Consider the following 26,875-nt stretch of genomic DNA (forward strand, 5'->3'; position numbering starts at 1 on the left):
AAATAGCAGCTGCTTCACTTCTGACCTTCAAATCTCGCCCAAAGATCTGTTGGCCCATCCCAATCGGACACATAGTGAGAAGGTATTTCCGTGATGTAGTTAATTCAGTCTAGTCAAGTTGACATGTATCACAAAGCCACCACACAGAGACTGGAGGAGAATAGTGAGAAGATGGTGAGTAGCTGCTGGGGAGATGGTCACATGACCAGATCGCTCTGCTCTTAGGTATCTTAGTCTAATAACTTGTAACTGGCTTTTTTATTCTTTTGTAAAGCTGCAGGAGTATGGCACCTTTGTTACAATTAACCAACAGTGAAACATTACTACTTATTAAATCCATATCTTACATTAGGGCTCACTCTGTGTTGCACAGTTCTATGGCTTTTTACAAATGCATAATATGATGTATCCACCGCTACAATATACAAAATACAATATACAACATTTTCACTCATCTGAAAATGTTCCTTGCTTCACCTCTTCATCCCGACCCCCACACCACGATTCCCTTGGTAACTACTGATCTTTTTTACTGATCTTTATAGTTTTGCCTTTTCCAGAATACCACATAATTGTAATCAAACAGGATATCGTCTATTCAGGTTGACTTCCAAAGTGGCTGTATTATTTTGCATTCCCATCCGCAACTAAGGAGAGTTCTGTCGTTCCACAGCCTCAGTAGCATTCAGTAGTGTTGTTTTGAATTTTAGACATTTTAATAGACATGTAGACATATCCCATCATTGTTTTAATCTGCAATCCCCTGATAACAAATGATATTGATCAACTTTTCATATGCATCTCTGCCATCTGTATATCTTCTTTGGTGAGACATCTGTTCATAACTTTTGTCCACTTTTAATTGGATTACTTATACCCCAAAGTAAGATCAGAGTCCTTTTGTAATCCCAAATTGACTCACCCCTGTTGCTTATTTTCTACCCTCCCCACCGGGTGATGCATCTATTCCCCCATTGAACTGTGAGCTCCATTGCCTGAAGACTGGGACTGTCTCAGCCCCTGCGGTGTCCCACACACAGACTCGGCTCATAAATGTGATGGAATGGTAAGGACAAAGGACTCTGAAAGAAAGCATTCCAGGGCCATATTAGGGTCATGCTATCTGCCCTCTATCCTTCACTCAGACCTAAGACACCCTGTTTCTGAAATTAAAGAGCTGTACGTTTGGCATCTCCTTCCTTGGCTCTCATTCTCCTAGAACGAAAGTTCCTTTTTGTCAAGAAAATCAATCGAGACATTAGGGGCCTTTTGCCTCTTAGGGATAAGCTGGTAGTGAGAGGGAGGAAGCAGAAAGCAAGTGGACTCCACTGTTTTGTCCACGCCCCTTTCATCTTCATTCAAAGGGATTCATTGCGGAGAAGTGCGAAAGGCAAGGTGTCTCCGAAACCCTGCAAAGCCGGGATGCCACGGTTTGCCTAGCGACGGATCCCAGTCACCGTCCGGGCGCGCTCTGGTGACGTCAGAGGTGGGCGCCGCATTTGAAGTGAGTGTGGGAGGTGGCAGCCGCGGCGCCGTTATGGAGGTCGTGCAGGAAGCGCGGGAACTGGCTTGCTGGGCGGCGGAAGAGATGGAGGCGCCGGAGGCTGCCCGGCTGCCGGAGTCCACGCTGCGCAGGTGAGGGTCGTTCAGGAATGAGGATCCCCCAGCCTGGGAGAGTGTCTGCGGGAGAGACAACCTCATCTTTACTGAAGATGCGCCTTCCTCCTCCTCCTCCGGGCCATGGAGAATGACCTCCAAGGGCCCGCCCCTCACCCCGCCCCCCGAGTAGTTTACCCAGTAAGAGGGTATTGCATCTGAGTGAGCGCCTTCTAACGGTAACCCTCACACGCCACCCGCACCCCGTGAGGGCACCCAGAGGTCCTTGGCACCGGTGAGGGTCCTCCGTGAGACATTAAAGCCTCACATTTGTAAATAGGATCTCCTGGGTAGGGAAGGCCTCCCTGCAGCACCTCCCCACTCACCCACCACCCAGCCCCGCCAGTGAGGACCCTACCCACCGGAGATTAAATCTGTATGAGTGATAGCTCTCAAACTTTAACGACAGAGCACTTCCTGGCAGTATACCCCTCACCCCCACCTCTGGAAGTGACTGGAAGTTAGCCCCTCCACGGAGAAAGGAAGCACCCCACCAGGGAATAAGACTACCCCCACGCCCAGTGAGAATCCCACCTTCTCCATGACCCTCCCAGGAAAGAATATCTTGGCCCTCAAAATATGAATCCTCCCTCCCCCAGGGAATTAAGAATTCCCTAGTAAAGCCCTTCTCCCCCTCCACCACTCCGGGCATGAAGATCCTCCACCCTGTGTGATGCCTCAGGCATACCCTTACGTGCTCTCCCCACAGGTTGTGTCTGGGCCAGGGGACTGACATCTGGGCCTATGTCTTAAGGCATGTGCACAGCCAGAGGTGAGCCTGACTGCATAAGGGAGGCTATGGCAGGGCAGGGGACACAGACAAGTCCCACAGTGACTCCTCTTCCTTCCTACCTCTCCAATGTAGGAACGTCAAGAAGATCCGGGGAAACCTACTCTGGTAACTGGTCCTCAAAACTATCCCTTCCATCTTCCCCAGTCTCATCTAGCCCTGTCCCCATCACAGCCTCACACCTTCTGGAAGCCTCTGTCATCCCCTAACTCTGGTCTCATTTCCTCAGGTATGGCCATCAGTCCAGTCCAGAGGTAAGAAGCATGTGCTTTTACCAGGCTTTTCTTTCCTCCAAAAAGAGAACCTGTAGATCTTCTGCTCTTGGCTTAGCCTTGCGTTGGATGATAATGGGGATAGTGGATCACAAAACAGCCTTGATCCATGCATTCATAGAGTTACAGTCCAAGGGGAGACAGGATGAACTGGAGGGAAGGGGAGGACATAGCTATGAGGCACCAAATCTGGTGAGGGTAGATGGGAGAATGGACTAGTTTGGGAGAGATCCTGAGGGGACTCAGTGTGTGCCAACGGTCCAGGTGACATCTAGGGGAATGCTTTCAGAAGACCTCAGGACTCCTAGATGAGGACCTTATGAGGAAATAAGGCCTGGAACAGAGATGTGATTCATCATCAATTCAGAGACAAGAAACACATTGGGAGTGTGATATAATGTCAGGAGGAAGGACTGGGGCCAGGATAGCAGCACCCTAGTGCTCCTCTGGGCCTAGAGGTTCAGACATAGTTAACTGCCTAGGAGAAATCTTCTGCCACCCTGCTGGGCAGATGAAAAGACGACTGGTGCTCCACAAAGGACGATCAGGCCAGGCTGAGCCGCAGCCAGGTTATTTACTTGACCCTGTACCTGATCCCACCAGGCCTGTCGGAAGTTGGAGCTGGAAGCTGCTGTCGCCCGCCTACGGAGAGAGATCCAGGAGTTAGATCAGAGCTTGGAGCTGATGGATCAGGAGACCGAGGCTCAGGGTGATTCGCAGGGCTGGATGATGGGCAGCAGAACTGGTGTTGGGGAGGTACTCATGGCCATGCCTATTCCTCACACAGACATAGCCATGGAGCAGGCACTACAGAGCATGCAAGACACTCAGCGGCATGCTCTCCTCCTCCGGGCCCAAGCTGGGGCCATGCGAAGACAGCAGCGTGGACTCCAACAGCCCATGCAGTGGCTACAGAATCAGCTCAGGCACCTGCAGGACATGGAAAGGTGGGTGTCAAGTACCCGCAGACTGCCTGCACCAGGCTGGGTGGAGAGATGTTTTCTTCGGAAACCTCAGTACTCTGCCCTGACCCCTTCTTGAGTTCTAAAGTTCTGAGCTCCACTCCTTAGGATTTCAAGTCCATAAGACCAGGGAAGTTTTGACATCTCAGCTACCTGTATCTGTGCCTAGAATGGTAGTACCTGTATACCTAGAATACCACTGCTGGGAAACAAGGGTAAACAAGGCACAACGCTGCCCTCATGGAGCTTACACTCTGATGCAGAGGAGGCAGATGGTAAACTAGAAAGCAAACAAACCCTGCAATTGCAGGTAGAGATAAGTGCTTTGAAGAAAAGGTGATACAATAGAAGGGGAGAAGGACATGGTCCTCTAGGTGGGATGGTCAGAGAAGGCCTCTCTGAGGAGGTGACGTGACTTGGAGAAGGAATTTCGATGAAGACAGACAGCCAGAGCAGAGGCCCTGAGGTTGCCTATGGGAAGAACAGCCAGGAGGGCAGTTCAGCCCAAGCATCACGGGCAAAAGGGAGTGAGTGAGGAGGTAAGGTTGGAGAGGCCCACATAGCACCGCAGAAGCACTGGCGTTGAAGCACTGAACTCGGAGGCTGAGTTCATGCCCTGGCTTGATCACTTACAGCTGTGTGACCTTGGGCAAAGTTTGTGCCTCAGTTTCTAAGATCTATAAATCGGGGATAATATTACCTACTTGATATGGTACATATGACAATTAAGTTAAATCACTTAATAGCAGAGTTTCCATTGTTACTATTCTGAGGGTGACGGGGACATATCACATTGTTTTGAGAGTTTTAAGTAGAACAGTGACCTGATCTGTCTGAGGTTTGAACAGAATCACTTTAACTACTGGTTGGAGAACAGACTGTAGAGAGTGAGGGCAGGGAGACCAGTGAGGAGGCCAACGGAATCATCCAGCCAGAAAATGACAGTGGCCTAATTTTGGATGTGGTTCCTGAGATTCAGGCTCAGTGATCCCTGTGACTGGCTTTGCTGGCAGCAGGAGGGGGACACAGAGATCTGTTCTCTCAGCTCCCTCCAGGGCCTCCAGCCCCAAATGCACTCCTCTCTCCAGGAAGGCTAAAATGGATGTAACCTTTGGACCCTTGACATCAGCAAACCTGGGCCTAGAGCCTACGGTCCTGGTAAGAGTCCTGGGCCGTGGGGGGAGGGGCAGGTTTGGGGTCAGGTCGACCGGGCCCCCTGGTTCCCCGTAATGTCCCATCCTCTTCCCAGAGTGATGTCCGAACAGTGTGCAGCCTCCGGACTCAGTTCCTGCAAAACCTTCTGGTTCCTCAGACTAAAGGAAGAAGCACCCCGTGAGTGTCACCCAGCCCTCAGAAGTCCTGCGAAGAACCTAGGCCTTGGGAAGGGTTGTTTGTCTGTTAATTCCTCGGACATTGGGCCTCTGGGCTGTGTTAGCCCCAGGGGCTGCTCTGACAGGACTCCCAGGCTGGGAGGAGGCAGAGACAAACTCATCACAGACATTGACAACCCACATGGTTAGGACTATTGGCAGGTGAGGAAGCCTGAGAGGCTCTGGGTACTGAGAGGAGACGCTCTACCCAGCTAAGGAAACAGGGAGGATGGATTTTCTGGTCAGGAAGCCTAGCAAAGGTAAAAGGTAGACAGGGCATTCCAAGCAAGCAGCACGTGTGAAAGGGCCCATGGCCAGCAAGTTGGTACAAGAGGGAAATAGTAAGCAGAGATGAGCTTGCTTTCCTCATCTGTAAACTGGGGACAGAGATAGCTCCTACCTTTTAGGGTGGTGGTGATCATCAGGGGGATAATTCGTTGTCTTGTAACATTCTCTTCCCCCTCCTGCAACCCCACAGAACACCTCAAGAAGACCACTTTGGAACTTCCTACCAGCAGTGGCTTAGCTCAGTGGAGGTAAGGGGGGCTCTCAGGAAAGGCCACACCCACTGGCCCATGATCAAACTTCAGGGTACCAGTACCTGATGCTTCATTCCTGCCCCATCCTCATGTGGTCCCAGCTCACACCCCTGCCCCCAGCCTGCCCTGACTTCACTCTTCCCTGCACCAGACTCTGCTGACAAACCACCCTCCAGGCCACGTCTTGGCCGCCTTGGAACACCTGGCTGCAGAACGGGAGGCAGAAATTCGGTCCCTGTGCAGTCCAGAGAGGCTCCAAGATACAGAGATAGCCAGGTGTGTGGTAGAGTGCTTCCATAGGCAGGCAGGGCGGGTGGCTAGGTAACCTGGGATAGGGTCGAAACCAGGCACAGTGATCTGCTGATAGGGTCAGACCTGAAATCCAGGGATCAAACTCAGGTGGGCTGACACCGATTGCTCTCAAGGGTCCAACAAGGGGACAGTGCCCCTCCCTTAGCAGTTTCACCCCCACCCCCACAGGTCCCAGGTACCAGACCAATCAGATGCCAGCCAGGCCCTGCCGTCCGTGGTGCATCTCATCCAGGTGACCCCCCAGGCACCCTTCCCAGGCTCTATCCCCTTCTCATCTCAAGACTCACTCAATCCCCTCACCCCCAGGGACAGTGGCCACCCTGACTTTGTATCCCTGCCCCAGGAGGGCTGGCAAGCTGTGAGTGTGCTGGTCACCCAGCGGGGCCTCCTCCTGAAGGAGCATCAAATCCTGACCCGGCGCCTCCAGAGCCTAATGGAGGAGGTGGAGAGATGTACCCTGGGATCCTGCAAGAGGTGAGGGGCTCCCTGGACAGAGGCCTCTAGGCCGTCTCTCTCCCTGGGGTCTCAGGATACTGGATTTATTCTGTCCTTGTGGCTCTCGTCTCTGCCTCCATGCATTTGGGGCTGCCTTGTGCATCCTTGCAAATTCCATCTCCCCTCCTCCACTGTGGGTTCTTAGTCACCTTCCTCTCCATTGCTTTCTTCTGCTTGTCCCCCAGGCAAGCATTGGTGCTGGGGCTCCGAGACTGTGGCCTGCGGGCAGAGCTCAAGGCCCTGTGTGCCCAGAGCCAGGAGCTGCAGGAGGCTGCTGGACTGCGGCAGCTTCTGCTGCAGGAGCTGCAGGCCAAACAGCAACGAATCCTGCACTGGTGCCAGCTGGTGGTGAGAAGCAGGTCTCTGGGAGAAATGGCAGGGGCTGGTGGAGGGTCAAAGTGAGGCTGGGAGCCTTTATGATCCAGAACTGGGCTCCCTAGTTAGGGCAGAGGCCCAGGGTGAGTCTCCCAAGAGGAAGCAGACCTGTGGGAAGGGGATGCCAGGGCCAGAGGCTGGGAGTTGGGAAGGAAAAGCAGCCTGTCTTGATGTTCTCCTGGCTGTCCAGGGGAAGACACAGGAACAGGTCCGCCTGCTCATCAAGGGCAACTCAGCCAGCAAGATGCACCTGCGCCAGAGCCCGGGGGAGGTGAGTTGGAATTTGGAGTGAGGTCTGAGTAGGGCCAGATCTCCTGGGGATGGGGCTGGGTAGCCTCAGGGTGCCCCTCTCATCCTTTTCCTTCCCTAAAGGTGCTGGCTCTGGTTCAGCGAAAAGTGGTCCCCACATCTGAGGCGGTGACACCACAGAGCCAGGAGCTGCTTCAGTGTCTGGAGAAGGAGGCCCAGCACCTGTCCCACCTTCTGCTGGGCACCCTGCTCCAGCACAGTCCTAGAGGGTGAGACTAGGGCCATCGCCTATATCCCCTCCCTTGGTTAACTGTCCCACTCCACAACAATAATCCCAGATCCCAGTGTCCCCAGGCTACCAGATCTCACCCTCAGGTAGGTCCTCAGCTCCACTCTGGAATCCTAGTTCCCAGACCCAGCTCCAAGTTCCTGGACCTCCCAAGCACACCCCTCAGCCCCCACAACCTCTTCAACCCAAGGCTCCCTCTTAGTGCACCCAACCTGGACTTTCCCCCCAGATTGCAGCCCCTGCCCACAGTCCTGCCATCCATCCACCAGCTTCATCCTGCTTTCTCAAGGGGCTCCAGTCTCATGGTGCTTAGCCATACGCTGGGGCTGCCCACAGGGAAGGTGAGTGCCTGTCTCCTAGGACCTATCTTCCCATCCCTACCCCCAGCTAAGGTGATTGTCCTTTTCCCCTCCCTCCAGGCTCCAGAGCTGCTTCTCCCAAAGGCTGCTTCTCTTCGCCAGGACCTTCTGTTCTTCCAGGACCAGTGGAGTCTCCGGTGCTGGGATCAGCTCCACATGAAGACCAGCCTACCACCTGGACCATCCACCCAGGGTAGGCCTGCACTGCTTCCATGTCTAGCATTCCTGCCCATTCCCAGGGTCATCAGCCTCCAGAACTAATCACAAAGCACATGCACTGCGGACACAGAGCCTTCTGAGCACTGAGTGCTGCCATCCTCCCTTCTTCGGGGAGACACATGGACAGGGCCTCAGTGGCCGCCCAGGTGGCAGAGCCAGGATTTGAGTCTGGGCAGTCTGACTCCTGCTGGGTCTTTGCTCCTAACCACTAAGTGGCGCTGCCCACTGATTGCCGAATATTCATTTGTCACCATCCAAAAGTACACTTGAGTAATTAAAAGCTGGGCTATAGAGTTAAACTGCCTAGATTCTCCTCTCAGCACTGCCTCTGGTGTGATCTCCCTGTGCCTCAGTTTCCTCCTCCCTGGAGTAAGCATAAGGGTAGCACCTTACAGAGTTGCTGGGAAGACACAGTCAGGTGACCCAAGCAGGGCATTGAACAATGCAGGACATGCAGTCAGCGCTCTGTGTCTCTGGTGAGACTGCGATCATTTTGTCTGATCTAGTGCAGTCTTCCAGTCCTTACCATGAGGGAAGGAAGTAAGACTCAGTGTACCAATGAGGAACAGAAACTCAGAAAAGTTGTTCATTGCTGGATTCTCCCAGCAAACACTGGGTACCTACCAGGGGCTGCCCCCAAACAGCTCAGTGGGGAGAAAGGGGAGAGCAGTCCAGCCCCAGGGATGTCCCCATACTAGAACCAAAGAGCAAAGAATCAAAGGATAAATAGATATAAATAGACAAAAGAAGTGAAATGATGAATCAGGGTGCCATCAGCAAAGTAGGAAGAAACCATTCTCAGGCCTCTGAGTTTCAGGCTCTCTGCCTCTCCCCTCTCTGATGGGCAGGCAGCCCTGTGCAGGAATGGTCCAAGAGCCAGCACAGCTGCATCCCACCTCCCAGGCATTGTGGAATGTCAGTGGGACTTGGTTCTCTGTGCTTCAAAAGCAGTTTTGTTCTTCTTAGGCCTGGTTTCCTTCCCTCAACGAATGATCCTGCCCTCCTTATCCAGGTGCCAAAGCCAGAAACCTAGGAGTCACCCTTAATTCCTCCCAGTCCGCTAACCCTACCCACCCAACTTCAACCTGTCAGCAAGCCTGGGTCCCATCTCCCAAGTGCTCCAATCTGCCCCCACTCCACTAGCCTGTGGCTCAGATAAAGTCACCTGACCACAGAAGGGCAAGTGTTATGCCCAATGTCACGAGGCAAGGATAGGTTGGAGTCAGGATTCGGGCCCAAGGGGTCTGATCACACTGCCAGTCTGCACTTGCTCTAAGCTGGGCCTGTTCTGGGTCTGTGGAGCAGGACTAGACCTAATCGCAGTCCCCAGGGGAAAACAGTGCTAGAGTGAAAGGCTACGGCAGTCTGAGGAGGAAGCCTTGGGGTGAGGAATGCTGGGAAGGGCTACCAGGAGGAAAGATGGTGTCTCAAGCGGTCCTTCGGGGGTAGGTGAGGTTTTGCTGAGGAATAGTAAGCAGTGCCATACAATGCAAACCCTCAAGTACAATGCTGAAGAGTTTGGACTCTGTCTTAGGGACACTGGGGAGCCTTGGAGGGTTCCAAATAAGAAAGGGAAAGGATCAGGTTAGGCTTCGGGAAGATCACTTTGTCTGTCATGTAGAGGATGGAGCAGACTGGCAGGCCGAGGCCTGGAACCTGGGAGGGAGGCTGGGATTGGGGGCTGAGTAGGGAAGGGGGAGGAAGCTGAGGGATGGGCCATGGAGACTGATGGTCTGTCAGGGGGAAGGTAAGCATCCACGATGAGGTTGGGCAGGGAGGAGACAGTGGGCTTATCCCTGCGATGAGGACCTGGGAGGAAGGAAAGGTTTGGGAGAGATGCTGAGGTCAAGACTAGGTAAGTGGAGGTGTATTTGGTAACCCATTGGCTAAAAGGCACCAGAGAACCAGAGGATTCAGTGCTTCCTCCTGGGCTTCTAACCTGCAGAGTTGCTGCAGATCCATGCATCCCAAGAAAAGGAGCAGAAAGAGAATCTGGGGAAGGCTCTGAAGCAGCTGGAGAACCTGCTGAAACAAGCTCTGGAGCGAATCCCCGAGCTGCAGAGAGTTGTGGGGGACTGGTGAGATGGGGTTGTGGAGAACTGGTGATGGGGGTAGGACTAAGCAGGGCGGAACAGGCCAAACGCAGGGGGGTTAGCAGGGAGGAAAGGGAAGGGGCTGGTGATAGACAGGCATGGTATAGGGAAGCCCATACCATGGGCTTGGGTACTGGTCTGTACCCAAGGGTCTGAGGACCCAGGCCTTTCCTCTGATATCATCCTTTTTCCCAGGTGGGATCAGCCAGGCCAAGTTGCCCTCTCTGGGGAGCTCTGCCAGGGCCTATCTCTGCCCCAGTGGCAGCTGCGCTGGGTCCAAGCCCAAGGCACCCTGTAGTAGCTGTGCAGATGAAGAAGGGACGCAAACAGGAGTCAAGAGCACATTTATTCACGCTCACGCCTCAACACCCCCACTATGGAAGACAGCATTGCCTGGGTGTGTCACCCATTGTTTCTACCCGCACCTGCCACCCTCTCACAGGCTACGCTGCTGTTCCTTTCAACTGCCTTACTCCTGTCCTGTCATCCCACCGAAGCCAATGTGGTGCTCTGGACCCGACTGAAGGTCCCCATGAAACTCCCCTCATCACTTTCACCCTCAGCCTAAAGTAATTGAGCACCTGTTGTAAACACTGAGGATCCGGCACTAAACAAAATGGACAAAAGTCCCCACTTTAAGGAACAATGAAACAGACAGCTGTTTTTAGGGACATCAGCCCCCTGGCACAATTGAAAATCCACGTACAACTTTTGCTTTTGACTGCTCCAAAATTTTACTAATAGTCTGCTCTTGACCGGAAAGAATCCTCGCTGATAATATAAAGTCAATTAATAAACATTTTGTATGTTTCATGTATTATACACTATATTCTTACAATAAACTACACTGAAAAAATGTTATTAAGAAAATCATAAAGGCCCTGGCTGGTGTGGCTCAGTGGATTGAGTGCCAGCCTGTGAACCAAGGGGTCGCAGGTTCGATTCCCAGTCAGGGCACATGCCTTGGTTCAGCCCAGGTCCCCAGTGGGTGTGAGGGTGTGAAGCAACCACACATTAATGTTTCCTTCTCCCTTTCCCCTCTCTCTAAAACTAAATAAGTAATTTATTTTTTAATCATAAGAGAAAATGCATTTACAGTACTGTATGTATTATTGAAAATAATCCACATGTAAGTGGACCTCTACAGTTCAGCCCTGTATTGTCCAGGGTACACTGTACAGGATGAAAGTGGTAGGGTTACCCAGTTGTGTTGATTCATCAGAATCATTCATCCTGCCCAGCCAGGCACACAGATGCACTGGAGGGAAGCAGAGGGAAGTGACTGGAGGAAGAGGACACTGAGTGACGAGTAGTCTGTGCCCAGACACAGACTCTGAAAGATGCCTGAAGCCAGACAGCAACTGGAAACAAGCTAAGCCACCTGCATTTCTCACAGACGGTACTTTAGAGTGGGAGAAGAGGTTCCTGGCACAGCCTTGAACTAAGCTGGCAGAGGGTGGCAGAGTGATTTTCTTTGGGTGTCTTAAAGGAAATGAGCTTTGAAGCAGAAACCTGTCATTATTTCAAGCTGTATAGCCTTTGAATAAAAGATGACTTTCCCTTCCCACCAAACTCTGCCTCTAGAGTTTTGCCTATTGGCAGAGTGTGGTAGGACCCCACTGGTTTTCAGTTATACACACACACCTCGTTGGTCACCTTTGAAAGGTACTAGTGTTACAGAAAAATGAAGCGACCAGACACTGAGGGTTCAGGAGCATGATCTTTATTTACGTGCACAGGCCCAGAGCGGGGTGATCTCCAAATTCTGAGCCCTGAACAAAGGGTTCTTGGGGTTTATATAGTCTGCAGGGTCTTCCTGTCTATGTAGCAAGCGAGTCACAGAAGCAGAATGCGGAAGTTAGTTCTATTTCCTTATTTGGGGATATCTGAGGTGCCGTGGCTCTCTTTGGCTGCACGGCAGAAGGAGGTTACAGAAGCGGAATGCGGAAGTTAGACTCTCCTACGGGGCGTTCTTAGGCTAGCGGACAAGGGGCTTTTCTCTATTGCTAGGGCCCTAGCTGGTGTGGCCCAGTGGATTGAGTGCTGGCCTGCAAACCAAAAGGTCACTAGTTCAATTCCCAGTCAGAGCACATACCACAGTTGTGCACCAGGTTCCCAGTTGGGGGAGTCAAGAGGCAACTGATTGATGTCTCTCACACATCGATGTTTCTCTCCCTCTTTCCCCCTCCCTTCCCCTCTCTCTAAAAATAAAGAAAATATTTTTAAATATTGAAAATATTGGTTCCTAGCCAACTCATTTTGGATTTTTTTCATAAAATAGGGAAATAAGCAAAGCATGGTCTCTCTCTTTCCTGCCTATGCACAAGTAACAAAATTCCTGATGAGTAGGGAATTATATGAAAGAATCACTAGTAATCACAAAGAGAATGATAAAATTTAAAAAGCACTACACTGCATAGATTAATGAAGTAATAGATACAGGTAATGGTGGTCAAGGGCTGCTAAAACTATTACTGGAAACTGTTGCATTCACCAACCACGAGAACAAATGTCGGAGACTTTCAGGGTTTCAAAGATGTTACTTTATTGGCCAAGTTTAATTGTCGGAGACTTTCAGGGTTTCAAAGATGTTACTTTATTGGCCAAGTTTAACCTGCGCAGGGGCAAACTCTCAGTGTCCGGAGACATGGTGCCCGCAGGGGCTGCAAAGGAGAGTCGCACCCAGTGCTTACAGCTAAGTCCTTATATAGAGGCAAGCAAGCAAGCCGTTGCACAAAAGCAGATGTGGCCGTTAGCTATTGGCTTACAGAGCCCGCGTGGGAACAGGGTGGGGTCTGACTCAACTGAAAGGAAAATTTTGAAACTAAACAGATGGCAATCAACTTACAGGATGTTTGCTAGGGACGCAGGCTCCTTGGGGCTGAGACTGTTTTTCTTGTTCCCAACAGAAACACTGATTGGCTTCATAAAATGGCTGAAAGAGAATGACACTGCTGATCAATCCTGGCATGACCAAAGGACAGCCAGACCTGTGCTGATGGGATACAATGGGATATATTGCAGCAGCATTACCTATGAGGTATTCTTTCACCAAATTAAACCTAAATTTGATCAAGCTTCTACCTGTCACTACAATATGTAAGAAAAGGGGAAGGGAGTATTGAGGAACAAGTGAAACAGTGTAATGTAATTAGTTGAATCCAAAATGTGACACATCCCGTAGGAAAACTGATACATTTTTTTCAACAAATAAAAGGCCCAAGCCCTGGCTGGTGTAGCTCAGTGGATTGAGCACGGGCCTGTGAAGCAAAGGGTCGCAGGTTCAATTCCCAGTCAGGGCACAGGCCTGGGTTGCAGGCCAGGTCCCCAGTAGGGGACACATGAGAGGCAACCACACATTGATGTTTCTCTCCCANAGCAGAATGCGGAAGTTAGTTCTATTTCCTTATTTGGGGATATCTGAGGTGCCGTGGCTCTCTTTGGCTGCAGGGCAGAAGGAGGTTACAGAAGCGGAATGCGGAAGTTAGACTCTCCTACGGGGCGTTCTTAGGCTAGCGGAAAAGGGGCTTTTCTCTATTGCTAGGGCCCTAGCTGGTGTGACCCAGTGGATTGAGTGCTGGCCTGCAAACCAAAAGGTCACTAGTTCAATTCCCAGTCAGGGCACATGCCACAGTTGTGCACCAGGTCCCCAGTTGGGGGAATCAAGAGGCAACTGATTGATGTCTCTCACACATCGATGTTTCTCTCCCTCTCTCCCCCCCTCCCTTCCCCTCTCTCTAAAAATAAAGAAAAAATATTTTAAAATATTGGTTCCTAGCCAACTCATTTTGAATTTTTTTCATAAAATAGGGAAATAAGCAAAGCATGGTCTCTCTCTCTCCTGCCTATGCACAAGTAACAAAATTCCTGATGAGTAGGGAATTATATGAAAGAATCACTATAATCACAAAGAGAATGATAAAATTAAAAAAGCACTACATTGTATAGATGAATGAAGTAGTAGATACAGGTAATGGTGGCCAAGGGCTGCTAAAACTATTACTGGAAACTGTTGCATCCACCAACCTTGAGAACAAATGTCGGAGACTTTCAGGATTTCAAAGATGTTACTTTATTGGCCAAGTTTAACCTGCATAGGGGCGAACTCTCAAAGTGTCCGGAGACACGATGCCTGCAGGGGCTGCAAACGAGAGTCGCACCCAGCGCTTACAGCTAAGTCCTTATATAGAGGCAAGCAAGCAAGCATTGCACAAAAGCAGATGTGGCGGTTAGCTATTGGCTTACAGAGCCTGTGTGCGGGAACAGGGTGGGGTCTGACTCAACTGAAAGGAAAATTTTGAAACTAAACAGATGGCAATCAACTTACAGGATGTTTGCTAGGGACGCAGGCTCCTTGGGGCTGAGACTGTTTTTCTTGTTCCCAACAGAAACATTGATTGGCTTCATAAAATGGCTGAAAGAGAATGACACTGCTGATCAATCCTGGCATGACCAAAGGAGGACAGCCAGACCTGTGCTGATGGGATACAATGGGATATATTGCAACAGCATTACCTATGAGGTATTCTTTCACCAAATTAAACCTAAATTTGATCAAGCTTCTACCTGTCACTACAATATGTAAGAAAAGGGGAAGGGAGTATTGAGGAACAAGTGAAACAGTGTAATGTAATTAGTTGAATCCAAAATATGACACATCCTGTAGGAAAACTGATACATTTTTTTCAACAAATAAAAGGCCCAAGCCCTGGCTGGTGTAGCTCAGTGGATTGAGCACGGGCCTGTGAAGCAAAGGGTCGCAGGTTCAATTCCCAGTCAGGGCACAGGCCTGGGTTGCAGGCCAGGTCCCCAGTAGGGGACACATGAGAGGCAACCACACATTGATGTTTCTCTCCCACTCTTTCTCCTTCCCATCCCCTCTCTCTAAAAATTGGGGGGGGAAATGCCCAAAAATGGGGAGAGGAGAGACAGAGAGAGGGAGGAAAGAAGAAAAAGGCAAGGGGAAGGAGATGTATAGATTTAAAAAGACAAGATTTTAAAAGCTGGAACAATTTGAGCAAGAAAACACAGTAGGACTGAATTACAACTCAGAGTATGACAGATCCACAAGTCCAAACTGATACAATTTAATAATTAAAGGGGAGAGAATAGGCAAATCCCATGTGCAGAAAAATTCCAAATAATTTATGTAGATATTCCATATCTTAAGTGTGGCCTGTGGATAATGACTTTCTTCCAAAGAGCATGAAAAAGGAGTTGGTTTTATTTTTTTTAAGTAAGCATTTAGTGGAAAAAGCTGACAAACACTACCTTAGCCAGGAGATCAAATTTAACATGAACAGTGGTCCGTCATGTTGATAGCATGTATCCTTAATACAATATGATGAAAACTGCACTTTACTTAGGTGGTCTCCCCCACCCTGCAAAAAAAAAAAAACACACACACACACACAAAAAAACAAACCCATAAACCCAGTCTAATGATGAGAAAAACATCAGACAGATCCCAAATGAGGAAGATTCTACAAAATACCCAACCAGTTCTCCTCAAAACTACTGATGTCATAAAAAACAAAGAAAGTGTAAGAAATTGTCACAAGCAGAGAAGCCGAAGGAAATACAACTAAATGTAAGGTGGTATCCTGGTTAGAATGCTTAAACAAAAAAGGGAGATCAGGTAAACACTAGGGAAAGCTAAATAAAATATGAACTCTAATTAATAATGATGTCTTTTAAAAGCTTCCTATCCTCTTAGCAGATCTCTAGCACAGAAACAAAAGTCAGCATTTAACCAAAGCATTCATTTGTTCTGACTCAGACTGAAACTTCAAGAAACCAAGATAGCCAATAAAATTGTCTGACAAAAACAAACAAACAGAAAAACGACTAACCAACCAAATGCAACATGTGGGTCTTATTTGGATCCAGAGTTTACAATACTATTGTATATAGGCATTTTGAGGCAGAGAAAACTGAACAGTCTGGGTGTTAGCTGATACTTAGAAATTATATTTCTTGGGTTTGAAAATGTTTTTAATAGTCCTCCTCTGTTAGAAAAATATCATGAAGCATGAATTGACAGATGGCTGGAATTTAATATACCTCATAAAAAATTAGATGAAACAAGTGTAGAATATTAGTAATTGTGGAGAGGTAGGAAATTTTTATTGTATTATTCTCTCCACTCTTGCATATTGTTTAAAATATTCATAATAAAACATTTTGAAGACTACCCCAAAAAGGTCAGCTGTATCACAAGAAAGGGCACAGATCAAACCTACACACGTGACCTTCTGAGTTGACGAAATTGACTACTGTCTCTTGGCCTTTACATGAACTATTTCTCCTACCCAAAGTATCTCATCCCATTTCATCTAGCAAAAGCCTCCAACTATCATACTCTCCAGGAAGCGCCTCCTCTGAGCTCCTTACATCATTTGTCTATCCTTTCTGGGAGTGACTGTCCTGCACCTTGTGTCTAAAGCAGATTGGGAGCCCACGCTCCTGAGCTGTCTCCAGCCGAGCCCGCAGGCCTGGGCTGATGCGGACTTAGTGTGTCTTAAAATCATCATTATTATTATTACTATTATTGTTATTTATTAATTATTTAGGAGACAAACATCGATTCGTTGTTACACTTTTTTTTTTCATTCACTGGTTGCTTCCTCTATGTGCCCTGACCCGATATGGAACCGCAACATTGGCGTATGCGGACAACCCTAACCAACTAAGCTACACCGGGCTTAAGTGGGTTTTAACACTTCCGGGAGAGCCTCCGAATTTTCCCGAGCTCTCAGTGGTCTCGTTTCTACTTTAAGGACAGACACTCTAACTACGGAGAGCCCTCACTCGCCCCCATTTTTCCGTGAGGGCCCCGCCGCCTTCTCGGCTGCACTCCCGGAGACCTAGTTCTTCCATTGGTTCGTTTTCAAGCACTGTGATTGGCCTATACTTTTCCTTGGGTGGGGCCGCTGGGTGTAGCCAGATTCTCACTGGCCCTCGCTCTAAAGCCTAACCGCGGTTGGCTTATGATGTCACGTACGTGCGCCGGTCGCTTTCGCTCATAGGTCATCCGCGGGCGTCTACACTGACGTACCCAGAGAGTAGACCGCGGAACCGGTGGAGCCCAGGGGGTAGTAGCGGCGACAAGGAAGGCAGCAGCGATGGCTGGGGCGCCGCCGGCCCCGGGACTCCCGGGTGCTGGAGGACCTGTGGTCCCGGGCCCTGGTGCCAGCATTCCGGGCAAGAGCGGCGAAGAACGCCTGAAGGAGATGGAGGCGGAGATGGCCCTGTAAGGCCCCCGACAGGGCAGAGTAAAAGCAGTCCTAGAGCCGGAGCTGCCGAACTCTGTGGCCTCCGGGCCGCAGTAGGCCCGCTGTAGGGCTCTATCATGAGGAAACGGGACGTTCTGGATTGTGGGGGCGGGAGTAAGAAGAGGTTCGCAAGGGTGAAGGCTGTCTCGATAGAGCCAGCATTCCAGAATTGGTGCAAGGTCCTGAGCTGTGGTGTCTGTCCTGTACCCCCAGGTTTGAGCAGGAAGTACTGGGGGCACCGGTCTCTGGAATCCCAGCTGCTATGCCTGCTGTGCCTACGGTCCCCACAGTAGAAGCGATGCAGGTCCCGGCAGCTCCTGTGATACGCCCAATTATCGCAACCAACACATACCAGCAGGTACGTCTGAGCTGTGGCATATAAGTCAAAGAGCAGAGTGCCTGGAACTCAGTGTTTATATAGAGAGAACTGTTTACATGTTGGCTTGTTGATTAATTTGCATGACAAATATTTTTGTGCCAGGCACTAAGGACACAGTAATTACTAAGGCAAACAGTATTTCTGCCCTTTGAGAGCTTATGTTCTAAAGCATGTTGTTTAGTAGAACTTTATGCAATGATGGAAATGCCTCTGTCTATCCAAGTTATATATTTGAGTTAAATAGTTCCTTAATCTCATTAGTCACATGCAAGTGCTCAAGCTCTATGTGACTAGTGGAGAGAAAGACTGCTAAAAAGAAAACGGTTAAATAAAACTTGTTCATTATGTCAACAAGTAATTATTGGGTGCCTTCTATGCACCAGGCACTATTCTAGGAATTAGGCATATATAGCAGAGAACAAAACATAGAACACAATGCAATTACTACCTTTTTGGAGTTTACATTTCACTTGAGAGAGACAGGCCAAAGTACAGTGAGAAGGACAGAGATCCTCACAGTCAGGGAAGGCCTTTTTGAGGAGGTGACATTTAAGCAAAGATATAAAGGACATGATGGAGGAAACCATGCAGATACCTGGGGAAAGAGCATTTCCAGTAGAAAGAACTGCTAGTGCAGCAGCCGTGAGGCAGGTACACACCCAACATGTTCAAGGAACAGCAAGGAGAGTGGTGTGGCCGGAGAGGAGTGATCAAGGGGCAGGGTGGCAGGGGATGAGAACAGAGAGGTGATAGACACCAGATCTGGTAGAGCTTTGTGGGCCATGGTAAGGAGCTAGGTTTTCACTCTGAGATGGGAAACCACTGAAGGATTTTGAGCAGGGAGGTGATGTGGTCCAACTTAGATGTTAACAGGGTCACTCTGGCCGTGTTTGGAGAACAGACTGTAGGGGAAAGGCAGAATCAAGGAGAATGAGGAAGAGGCTACTGTCATGATCAAGGCAAGAGACAATGGTGGTGGCATGGGAGATGGGGAGGAAAGGCTAGACATAATTTCAGATAGTGCTACGTGGTGTGGGATAGATGAAAGAGTAGGATAGTGGGAGTTGCTGCTAAGGATGGGCTAAGGACAACTTTAGCTAGTGGGATCCCAAAAGCCTCCCTGAAAAGTGCCGTTTTAACTAAGCCCTAAAGATGGACAGATAGCCAACCCCTCACACAGTGCAAAGAATGAAACCCTTGACCTCCCAGGGTGAGCCATTCAGGGCAGTTTGGGAGCACTGAGTCAGATCACTTACCCAAACTTTCTCCGGAACAGGTCCAACAGACCCTGGAGGCCCGGGCAGCTGCTGCAGCCACAGTGGTTTCTCCCATGGTGGGTGGCCCTCCTTTTGTGGGCCCAGGTAAATAAGGATTGGTGAGATGAGGGAGCCAGGGGATTAGGGAGGGTGGTAAGAAGGGATGACCAGGGCTCTCCACCCACCATCCTCATCTCTCTTCTCCCAACAGTTGGCTTTGGCCCTGGTGATCGGAGTCACCTGGACAGTCCAGAGGCTCGAGAAGCCATGTTTTTGCGGCGAGCAGGTAGTTCTGGGGCCAGGAAACCCACATTTAACCAAGCACTCATATCTCAACTACTTAAGCCTCTTGCCTGATTAATTGCCCTAACTCACAGTGTGCATTCCATCCCCACCCTGATGTTGTCATCTTCCTAAAGCACAAAGCTGATTATATATTTCAAGTCATTTTATCCTTAATAAGATTTAACTTGATCATTGTAAACCAGCCTCTTACTGTCATCCCTAATCCCTACCCTGCTGTGTTTTCTAGCACTTAACACCTTATAACAAACTGTACAACTTACTTAACTGTCTTTTGCTTCCTCTAAAATATAAGCTCCGTGAGGAGCAGAAGTCCTGGTGTCTCCCACATAGTAAGCACTACATGCTCTCTGTTGATGAGATGAACCATCAAACAAGAACCCAGCTGTTCACCTGGCAGTCAAGACCCAGCGTCACCTGGCCCCTTGCAAAGAGATCCTCCCATCCTCCCAAAGTCTTATACATTGCTGGGATGTGCCAGCAATGCTTATGTTGAAATTCTCTCCCTTGCTCACTCTCGCCCGACTATACGCCTCTAAAACCTACCAACTAAACCAGAATCAGATTAACCAAAGTCAACTAAAATCTGCCCTCTCCAGAGGCCATTCTTTCTCTTTTGTTGTTGAGGTAAACTTTATACACATAGTTTTTATGATAGTACTTCCTTCAGTGTTATCTAAAGTTCTGGTATAATGTCTATGAGACTAAACATTACTTAAGTCCTGTTATACTTTTTTAATCTGGTATCTGATAAATTTTTTTAAAGATTTTATTTATTTATTTTTAGAGCAAGCAAAAGGGACCTGGCCCACAACCTGGGCATGTGCCCTGACCGGGAATTGAACCAGCGACCTTTTGATTCACAGGCTGCTGCTCAATCCACTGAGCCAAACCAGCCAGGGCTGGTATCTGAGAAATTCTAACATCTCTCTTACTCTTTAGTATGGTTTTGATCGAAATGTAAATCTGACCTAGTCCCCCTGCTCAGCTTCCAACCCTTCTGTGCCTCCTCGGTGCCCTTGGGAAAACATTCACGGGTCCGTTAGTAAGGCTGTGTTTGGATGCCTGCTGACTGACGTCTTAACCATTCTCTTATGTTCTCCAAGCCAAACCTCCTCTATTACAATTATACTAAACTGAAAAGGGAAAATTACTTTGTTTATAAATGTTCTCCTTTGTTATTATTTTTTCCAGTCATGTTTTGCCTAAGCTTTCATTATCCTTTAGGTTTCAGCTCCCAGGCCCCTTTCTTCAGGAAGGAAGCTTTCTCTAGTTTCCCTGGATAGGTCAGAGGGCTCCTCTGGGCTTCCCTCTTCAGCTCTAATCATCATGCCTAGACTTTCCCCCATCCCAGCTCTAAACACTTTGGGCTGTCACTCTCTAGTAATGGGTTTCTTCCCTCCTACTCTGGACCAGGAGCTCCCTAAGAACGCTTGGTCTTTTGTTGTGTTCCTGGACAGGCACAGAGATGCTCAATGATAAATTTCTGCTGAATGAACAAATGAAAAGACCCTTGTATCTCCCAGAAGGCTCCCTACGTGTTCTTCAGGATTCTTGGAGGCTTAGTTACCTACCCCCCTGCCCCCCCCCCACACACACACACAACTTCCCTAAGTGCCCTGGTCCCCCATGACACACACACCCATCTCTCTCTCCCACAGCTGTGGGCCCCCAGAGGGTCCCAATCCTGCGTCCAGCCTTTGTCCCCCATGTGCTTCAGAGAGCAGGTGAGGGGCCAGAATCATCATCCCTGCCATATAACCCCCACCCCAAGCCCTCTTAACTCCCCTACTAACACCCTGACAGATTCTGCTCTTTCTTCTGCAGCAGGTGGTCCTCGCCCTATGGCCCTGAGGCCCCCACACCAGGCCCTTGTGGGCCCCCCTCTGCCTGGGCCCCCTGGACCACCTATGATGTTACCACCAATGGCTCGGGCCCCAGGGCCTCCCTTGGGCTCCATGGCTGCTCTGAGGCCTCCTCTGGTAAGTGAACAGAGATGCAGTGGATGTGGAGATCCTTGATTCTGGACTGATGGACTTTGTCTAAGTCTCTTTTCCCAGTGTTTTGTGTGTCTGCCTTCTCACTCAGTCTCTGTCTCTCCTTGTGTTTCTGTGGCCAAATCTTTCTATTTCTCGGTTGGTTTTTTTGTTTTTGTTTTTGTTTTTTTCGAGAAAAGTATAGAGAGAAACATGAGCTGTGCATATATTTCTGTCTCTAACATCTCCATTTTCCTTTGTCCCTCTCTTTTTCTGTCTTGATGTCTTTCTTTGTCCTTGTGTCTTTGCGTGTGTGTGTATATCTCTAACTGTGTTTCTCTATTTCTGTGTCTGTCTCTGAGTAGAGACTCCTTTCTCTGTCTTGATATCTCCTGCCTGCTCTCTGATCCCAGGCCCTTGTTCTGTTGTACAGGATGGGAATGGGAGTAAGGTCTGAGCCTTGATCCGATCTTTCATTTCCTCCCCTTGCCCGCAGGAAGAGCCAGCAACACCCCGAGAATTGGGCCTAGGCCTGGGGCTGGGCCTGAAAGAGAAGGAGGAAGCAGTAGTGGCGGCGGCAGCCGGGCTGGAGGATGCTACTGCAGCTGTAGCTGTGGGAGCAGGAGGTGCCCCAACGGGCCCTGCTGTCATTGGGCCCAGCCTACCACTGGCCCTGGCCATGCCTTTGCCTGAGCCTGAGCCCCTGCCCCTCCCTCTGGAAGTTGTACGAGGCCTGCTGCCTCCACTACGCATTCCTGAGCTCCTGTCCTTGCGTCCACGACCCCGGCCCCCACGGCCTGAGCCACCCCCTGGCCTCATGGCTCTTGAGGTAAGCAAGGAGCACCACAGTGAGGGGATAGAAAGGACTGGGAGGGCAGACAGGATCCCACGAGCTCCTGTATGTAGAAACACATGTAGTCCTCTATCACTGAAGGTACAAGGGGCCCAAGAAGTTGGAGGACCTGGGAAGACATCAGGGAGAGGGTGGCAGACACATAAACCCTACGCTCGGGAGCATATCCAGTCCTTTAACTCTGGAGGCAGGAGGGCAGGGAGCAAAGGAAGGTGACGAGGGGAGCAAAGGAAGGTGGGAGGAAGACTAATGAGTTCAAAGACTCTGAACACCAACCCTTCGCTCCCCTTTTTTCTTTTCCTTTTTTAAAAAAATATTTGACTTATTTATTTTTTAGAGCAAGGGGAAAGGAAGGAGAAAGAGTGGGAGAGAAACGTCAATGTGTGGTTGCTTCTCCTGTGTCCCCCACTGGGGACCTGGCCTGCAACCCAGGCCTGTGCCCTGGCTGGGAATCGAACCGGCGACCATTTGCTTCACAGGCCCATGCTCAATCCACTGAGCTACACCAGCCAGGGCCCTTTTTTCCTTAAGATTTTATTTATTTTTAGAGAGAGGGGAAAGGAGAAAGAGAAGGAAAGAAACATTGGTGAGAGAGAAACATCAGTTTGTTGCCTCTCGCACACCTCCAGCCAGGGGCCTGGCCTGTAACCTGGCATGTGCCCTGACTGGAATCAAAACAGCAACCTTTTGCTTTGCGGGATGATGCCCAGCCCACTGGGCCACACCAAGTCAGGGCTGTTCCTTTTTCTTCTGCAGGTCCCAGAGCCGTTGGGTGAGGACAAGAAGAAAGGAAAGCCAGAGAAATTGAAACGCTGCATTCGCACAGCAGCCGGTAGCAGCTGGGAAGACCCCAGCCTGCTAGAGTGGGATGCAGGTATGTGGGCCAATGTCCAGGCTCAGGCATTGCTCAGCCAGGTGGGCCAAATTCTCTTCCTTGGGGCAGAAGCAAGGAAGTTGAATTAGGTAACTACACAACTGCCTCCTCTCTGTAGGGCAGGCACTGTTAGCACACCTCCTGGAGGACTAGGCTGTGGCTCTGAGAGAGAGGCAGGCCCTCACCAAGCCACTGAACAGAATTTGGTGGAGGTGATTGGCACCTAGGACCTTCTGGCTTCTGTTTCTTATTCATGAGGGGCTTGGCTTGCTAAAGGTAAAAGAACATAGTTTTTTTCCTCAAAAACTTTTTTAAAATTTATTTCTTAGAGGGAAGGGGAGGGAGAGAAACATCAATGTGTGAGAGATGCATCAATTGTTTGCCTCTCACACGTCCCCAACTGGGGAACCTGGCCTGCAGCCCAGGCATTTGCCCTGGCTGGGAATTGACCCTGGGACCTTTTGATTCCCAGGCTGGCATTCAATCCACTGAGCCACACCAGCCAGGGCTTTTCCCCCAACTTTTTATGAAAAATGTTAAACATAACCCTGGCTGGTGTGGCTCAGTGGATTGAGCACCGGCCTACAAACCAGGGGGTCGCCAGTTCAGTTCCCAGAAAGGGCACATGCCTGGGTTGCTGGCTAGGTTGTGCCCCAGTTGGTGGCACATGAGAGGCAACCACACACTGATGTTTTTCCCCCTCTTTTTCTCCCTCTCTTTCTCTGAGAAGAAATAAATAAAATCTTTCAGAAAAAGAAAGAAAAATGTTAAACACTAAACTGCACAATGAGCAGCCATATATCTACCACCTAGATTTAGCAATCAATATTTTGCTATATTACTTTATCTCTCTATGTGTATGTGTGTTTTGGGGGGGTTTGCTCAATCTAAAGCAAGTTAAAAATTATCACTTCACTCCTGAATACCTCAGTATTTATCTCCTAAGAAAAGTGACAAATCTCTTCCATGTCAATACCATTAACACAGCTAAGAAAATTAACAATAATTCTATGGTTTCTCATTCCATTTATATTCACATTTACTCAGTTCTCCCCAAGCTAATAACTCTTTTTCAACAAATCAGGATACATGTAGTTTTATGCCTCAAATTACCTTTTAATGAGAATCATCTCTCTCCCACTGCCTTGTCTTATGTGTAGTAATCTGAAGTGTCCAGACCAGTTGTCTTGTAGAAGGTATCACGCTCTGAGTTTCTCAGATTATTTTCTCCTGAGAAAGGAGAAGTAATTAAGGTAGGTCCTTAATTATCACAGAAACCACGGGCAACTCCAGTTGTAGCCAAGGAAAGGGACCTACCTCCCATCCCAGTCCTTGACTTCTGCCTCTTCTCTTAGGACAGTCTACCACCCCAGGCCAGGGGTCATGGCCGCATGAGGCCAGTATGGGCAGTAGACCCTAGTTTTGTGACATAGTCTCATCTTCCTCATCTCTAACAAGGGGATAATAATAGTATGTGCTTCATGGGGAAAGGATTCTTTGGGTGTGAGCATGATCAGTTGAGGCTCAGGCCCACCCTAGGTGATATGCCCAGAAATGGCAACTGAGGTCAGCCTTGGAGTAAGGTTGGGCAGTGTGTTCAAGTTTCAGGGACTCATGTGGAACTAAGAGTGGGCTGGCTCAGTGGATTGAGCACTGGCCTTTCAACCAGAAGATTGCTAGTTCAGTCCCCAGTCAGGGCACATGTCTGGGTTGTAGGCCAGGTCCCCAGGCAGGAGTGTGCAAGAGGCAACTGATCCGTGTTTCTTGATCTCTCCTCTCTTTCTCCCTCCCTTCCACTCTCAAAAAAAAAATACAATCTTTAAAAAGAAAAAGGGTTTTGCTGAGGAAGAATGAAATCTGTGGTACTGGGGTGCCATTATGGGAGCCAGTGGTGTCAGGATATGTCCATAGGGAGGTGTCCAGGAGACCAGGGGGTACCAGGGGCTGAGAGAGGAAGCCAGGGCTGGGACAGAGGGGCTTCATCCTGGGAATGGGTGAGATGATCCTAGGGTGAAGAAGGGTAGTACAATTAATTAAAAGTAAGAACTCTGGCCCTGGCTGGTGTAGCTCAGTGGATTGAGCGTGGGCCTGCAAACCACAGGATCGCGGTTCGATTCCCAGTCAGGTTACATGCCTGGGTTGCAGGCTGGTTCCCAGCAGGAGACTCACGAGAGGCAACCATACATTGATATTTCTCTCCTTCTCTCCTTCCCTTCCCCTCTAAAGATAAATAAATAAAATATTTTTTTAAAAAAAGGTAAAAACTCTGGAGTCCGATGCCTGAATTCTATCCCAACTCGACTACTACTGGTTGAGTAACTTTGGGCAGGTGACTTGACCTCTCTGTACCTCAGTGGAAAAGGGCTGTTAAGAGTGCCAGATGTGCTAAAACCTCATGAGTGCTTAGCAGAGAGTCTAGCATGAGGTAAGTACCATACAGGTGTTGGCAGTTATCACTAAGGGGGCCACAGGCAGAGACTGCTAAGGATGCAGAGGGGCTTGGGGGGGGGCAGTGTTGAGATGCCTCCAGAGAAGGCCTTTTAAATAAGGCAGACACTGGGCCAAGCATCTGCATCCTCTGACCTCCTCTCTCCCCACCCCAGATGACTTTCGGATCTTCTGTGGAGATCTGGGCAATGAGGTAAACGATGACATCCTGGCACGCGCTTTCAGCCGCTTCCCATCCTTCCTTAAGGCTAAGGTGATCCGCGACAAGCGCACAGGCAAGACCAAGGGCTATGGCTTCGTCAGCTTTAAGGACCCTAGCGACTATGTACGCGCCATGCGCGAGATGAATGGTGGGTGCGGCCTCCCCTGGGATAATGGGCGTGACAGGTATTTGGCCTAAACCCAATCTCAAACCTGACCTTGAACCTTCCATTCCCATAGGGAAGTATGTGGGCTCACGCCCCATCAAGCTTCGCAAGAGCATGTGGAAGGACCGGAACCTGGATGTGGTACGCAAGAAGCAAAAGGAGAAGAAGAAGTTGGGCCTGAGATAGGGTCTATGGCTGGGCACCTGCTTCCACCTGGCCGGGTGTTGGCTCCTCCCCAGTGTTCTCTTTGGAAAACCTGCAACTGTCCACCCAACCATCTTCCTCAAAACCAGTTTCAATAAATTTTTGTTCGTTTCCATCCCTGGCTGAGCTTGGAAACACTTTGGGATACAAGGCCTTGCATCTCCCCACCTGGGAATAGTGGGTAGCCATGAGTTCATGCAGATGGTCATTTTTGAGTCCCTACTGAACGCCCATTACATCTTCTGGAAACCTCTTAAGGGCACACTGAGTATAACCCATTTCACGGAGGAGGAAGCTGAGGCCCAGGCCCATGCTCTTCTGACTCTAACCTGTGTTCTCAGCACCAACGTAGGGGGTGGGAGGGTCTACTGGGCCCTGCCCTTCTGGAGCTCACAGCCTTCTGGGCTTTCAGCAAACTCACCTAGGGCCTACACAGTGCTTGGAGACACCGATGACTGTAACAGCCCCAGGCCCTGTTTCCTCAGAGCTTCTGGTCCAATGGCAGAAGAGAGATCAGGTTGGAGTAGCCCAGGGTGCGAGGTGTCCGAGGAGGGCTTTCTGAAGGAACTGGCTGTTTCTGAGACTGTCTCATTTTCTGTCATTCTCTCAGAGTCTGCAGTTCTCACCCTCTGGATCTCAGACCGTTTCCCATTCTCCTCACTCTGCTGACCCCCTTCACTCTGGGGGTCTCCCTGAATGTTTCTCTATCTCTCTGTTGAGTGTTCCCTGGTTTGTCTCTATGCATCTGTATCTGAGTCGATTCTCTCCATATCTATGGGTCTCCTCACCCATCTCCTTTCCCAGCTCCAAGTTTGTCTCTGCCTGTTGAAAGACGATCCAGCATCACAGATCTGCACTTTAAAAAGAGCCCTGAAACTACTGGGTGCTGAGGTCTGGAAAGAGGCTGAGGCAGAGGGAGATTGCATGTTTCCAACAGGAGGGGAGGAGGGTCTCCCAGGG

General features: G+C 49.6%; 2 protein-coding genes across 9 annotated transcripts; both read left to right on the forward strand.

Annotated features, from left to right (window-relative positions):
* Window positions 1-1,497: 1,497 nt before the first annotated feature.
* HAUS5 (HAUS augmin like complex subunit 5) lies at window positions 1,498-10,798 on the forward strand. Of its 5 annotated transcripts, XM_037039625.1 has the most exons (19): window positions 1,498-1,635; window positions 2,366-2,428; window positions 2,522-2,554; window positions 2,676-2,700; window positions 3,322-3,427; window positions 3,506-3,665; window positions 4,769-4,838; window positions 4,930-5,012; window positions 5,529-5,586; window positions 5,741-5,865; window positions 6,070-6,133; window positions 6,245-6,375; window positions 6,582-6,744; window positions 6,962-7,042; window positions 7,144-7,289; window positions 7,539-7,650; window positions 7,729-7,861; window positions 9,833-9,965; window positions 10,176-10,798. In XM_037039625.1, exons 1-19 carry the CDS (start codon window positions 1,538-1,540, stop codon window positions 10,276-10,278), a joined length of 1,887 nt encoding a protein of 628 aa, XP_036895520.1. In that variant the 5' UTR covers window positions 1,498-1,537; the 3' UTR covers window positions 10,279-10,798. The 5 variants fall into 5 exon arrangements, with proteins under 5 accessions (XP_036895520.1, XP_036895518.1, XP_036895517.1 ...); XM_037039623.1 differs by having other exon boundaries at window positions 3,322-3,665; XM_037039622.1 differs by having other exon boundaries at window positions 6,070-6,375; window positions 7,539-7,861.
* A 6,205-nt stretch (window positions 10,799-17,003) lies between these two features.
* RBM42 (RNA binding motif protein 42) lies at window positions 17,004-26,030 on the forward strand. 4 transcript variants are annotated; one of them, XM_037039628.1, is made up of 10 exons: window positions 17,004-17,232; window positions 17,468-17,612; window positions 18,910-18,994; window positions 19,101-19,175; window positions 20,854-20,919; window positions 20,999-21,174; window positions 21,665-21,997; window positions 22,778-22,895; window positions 25,499-25,693; window positions 25,785-26,030. In XM_037039628.1, the coding sequence occupies exons 1-10, from the start codon at window positions 17,105-17,107 to the stop codon at window positions 25,895-25,897; spliced, it is 1,434 nt and encodes a 477-aa protein (XP_036895523.1). In that variant the 5' UTR covers window positions 17,004-17,104; the 3' UTR covers window positions 25,898-26,030. The 4 variants fall into 4 exon arrangements, with proteins under 4 accessions (XP_036895523.1, XP_036895524.1, XP_036895525.1 ...); XM_037039629.1 differs by having other exon boundaries at window positions 21,020-21,174; XM_037039630.1 differs by lacking the exon at window positions 20,854-20,919.
* The last annotated feature ends 845 nt before the right edge of the window (window positions 26,031-26,875 follow it).

Source organism: Sturnira hondurensis, unplaced genomic scaffold (assembly GCF_014824575.4).
Source record: "Sturnira hondurensis isolate 20B ecotype Veracruz unplaced genomic scaffold, ASM1482457v3 Scaffold0025395, whole genome shotgun sequence".
Taxonomy (NCBI): domain Eukaryota; kingdom Metazoa; phylum Chordata; class Mammalia; order Chiroptera; family Phyllostomidae; genus Sturnira; species Sturnira hondurensis.

Excerpts from the sequence above, each read along its gene's own strand:
- RBM42 (XM_037039628.1), top strand. The coding sequence starts at position 17,105 with ATGGCTGGGGCGCCGCCGGCCCCGGGACTCCCGGGTGCTGGAGGACCT. Across the intron at positions 20,920-20,998 it reads CCATGTGCTTCAGAGAGCAG|ATTCTGCTCTTTCTTCTGCA; the intron begins GTGAGGGGCCAG and ends ACACCCTGACAG. Across the intron at positions 21,998-22,777 it reads CTGGCCTCATGGCTCTTGAG|GTCCCAGAGCCGTTGGGTGA; the intron begins GTAAGCAAGGAG and ends TTTCTTCTGCAG.
- HAUS5 (XM_037039622.1), top strand. The coding sequence starts at position 1,538 with ATGGAGGTCGTGCAGGAAGCGCGGGAACTGGCTTGCTGGGCGGCGGAA. Across the intron at positions 6,376-6,581 it reads ACCCTGGGATCCTGCAAGAG|GCAAGCATTGGTGCTGGGGC; the intron begins GTGAGGGGCTCC and ends CTTGTCCCCCAG. Across the intron at positions 7,290-7,538 it reads CTCCAGCACAGTCCTAGAGG|ATTGCAGCCCCTGCCCACAG; the intron begins GTGAGACTAGGG and ends CTTTCCCCCCAG.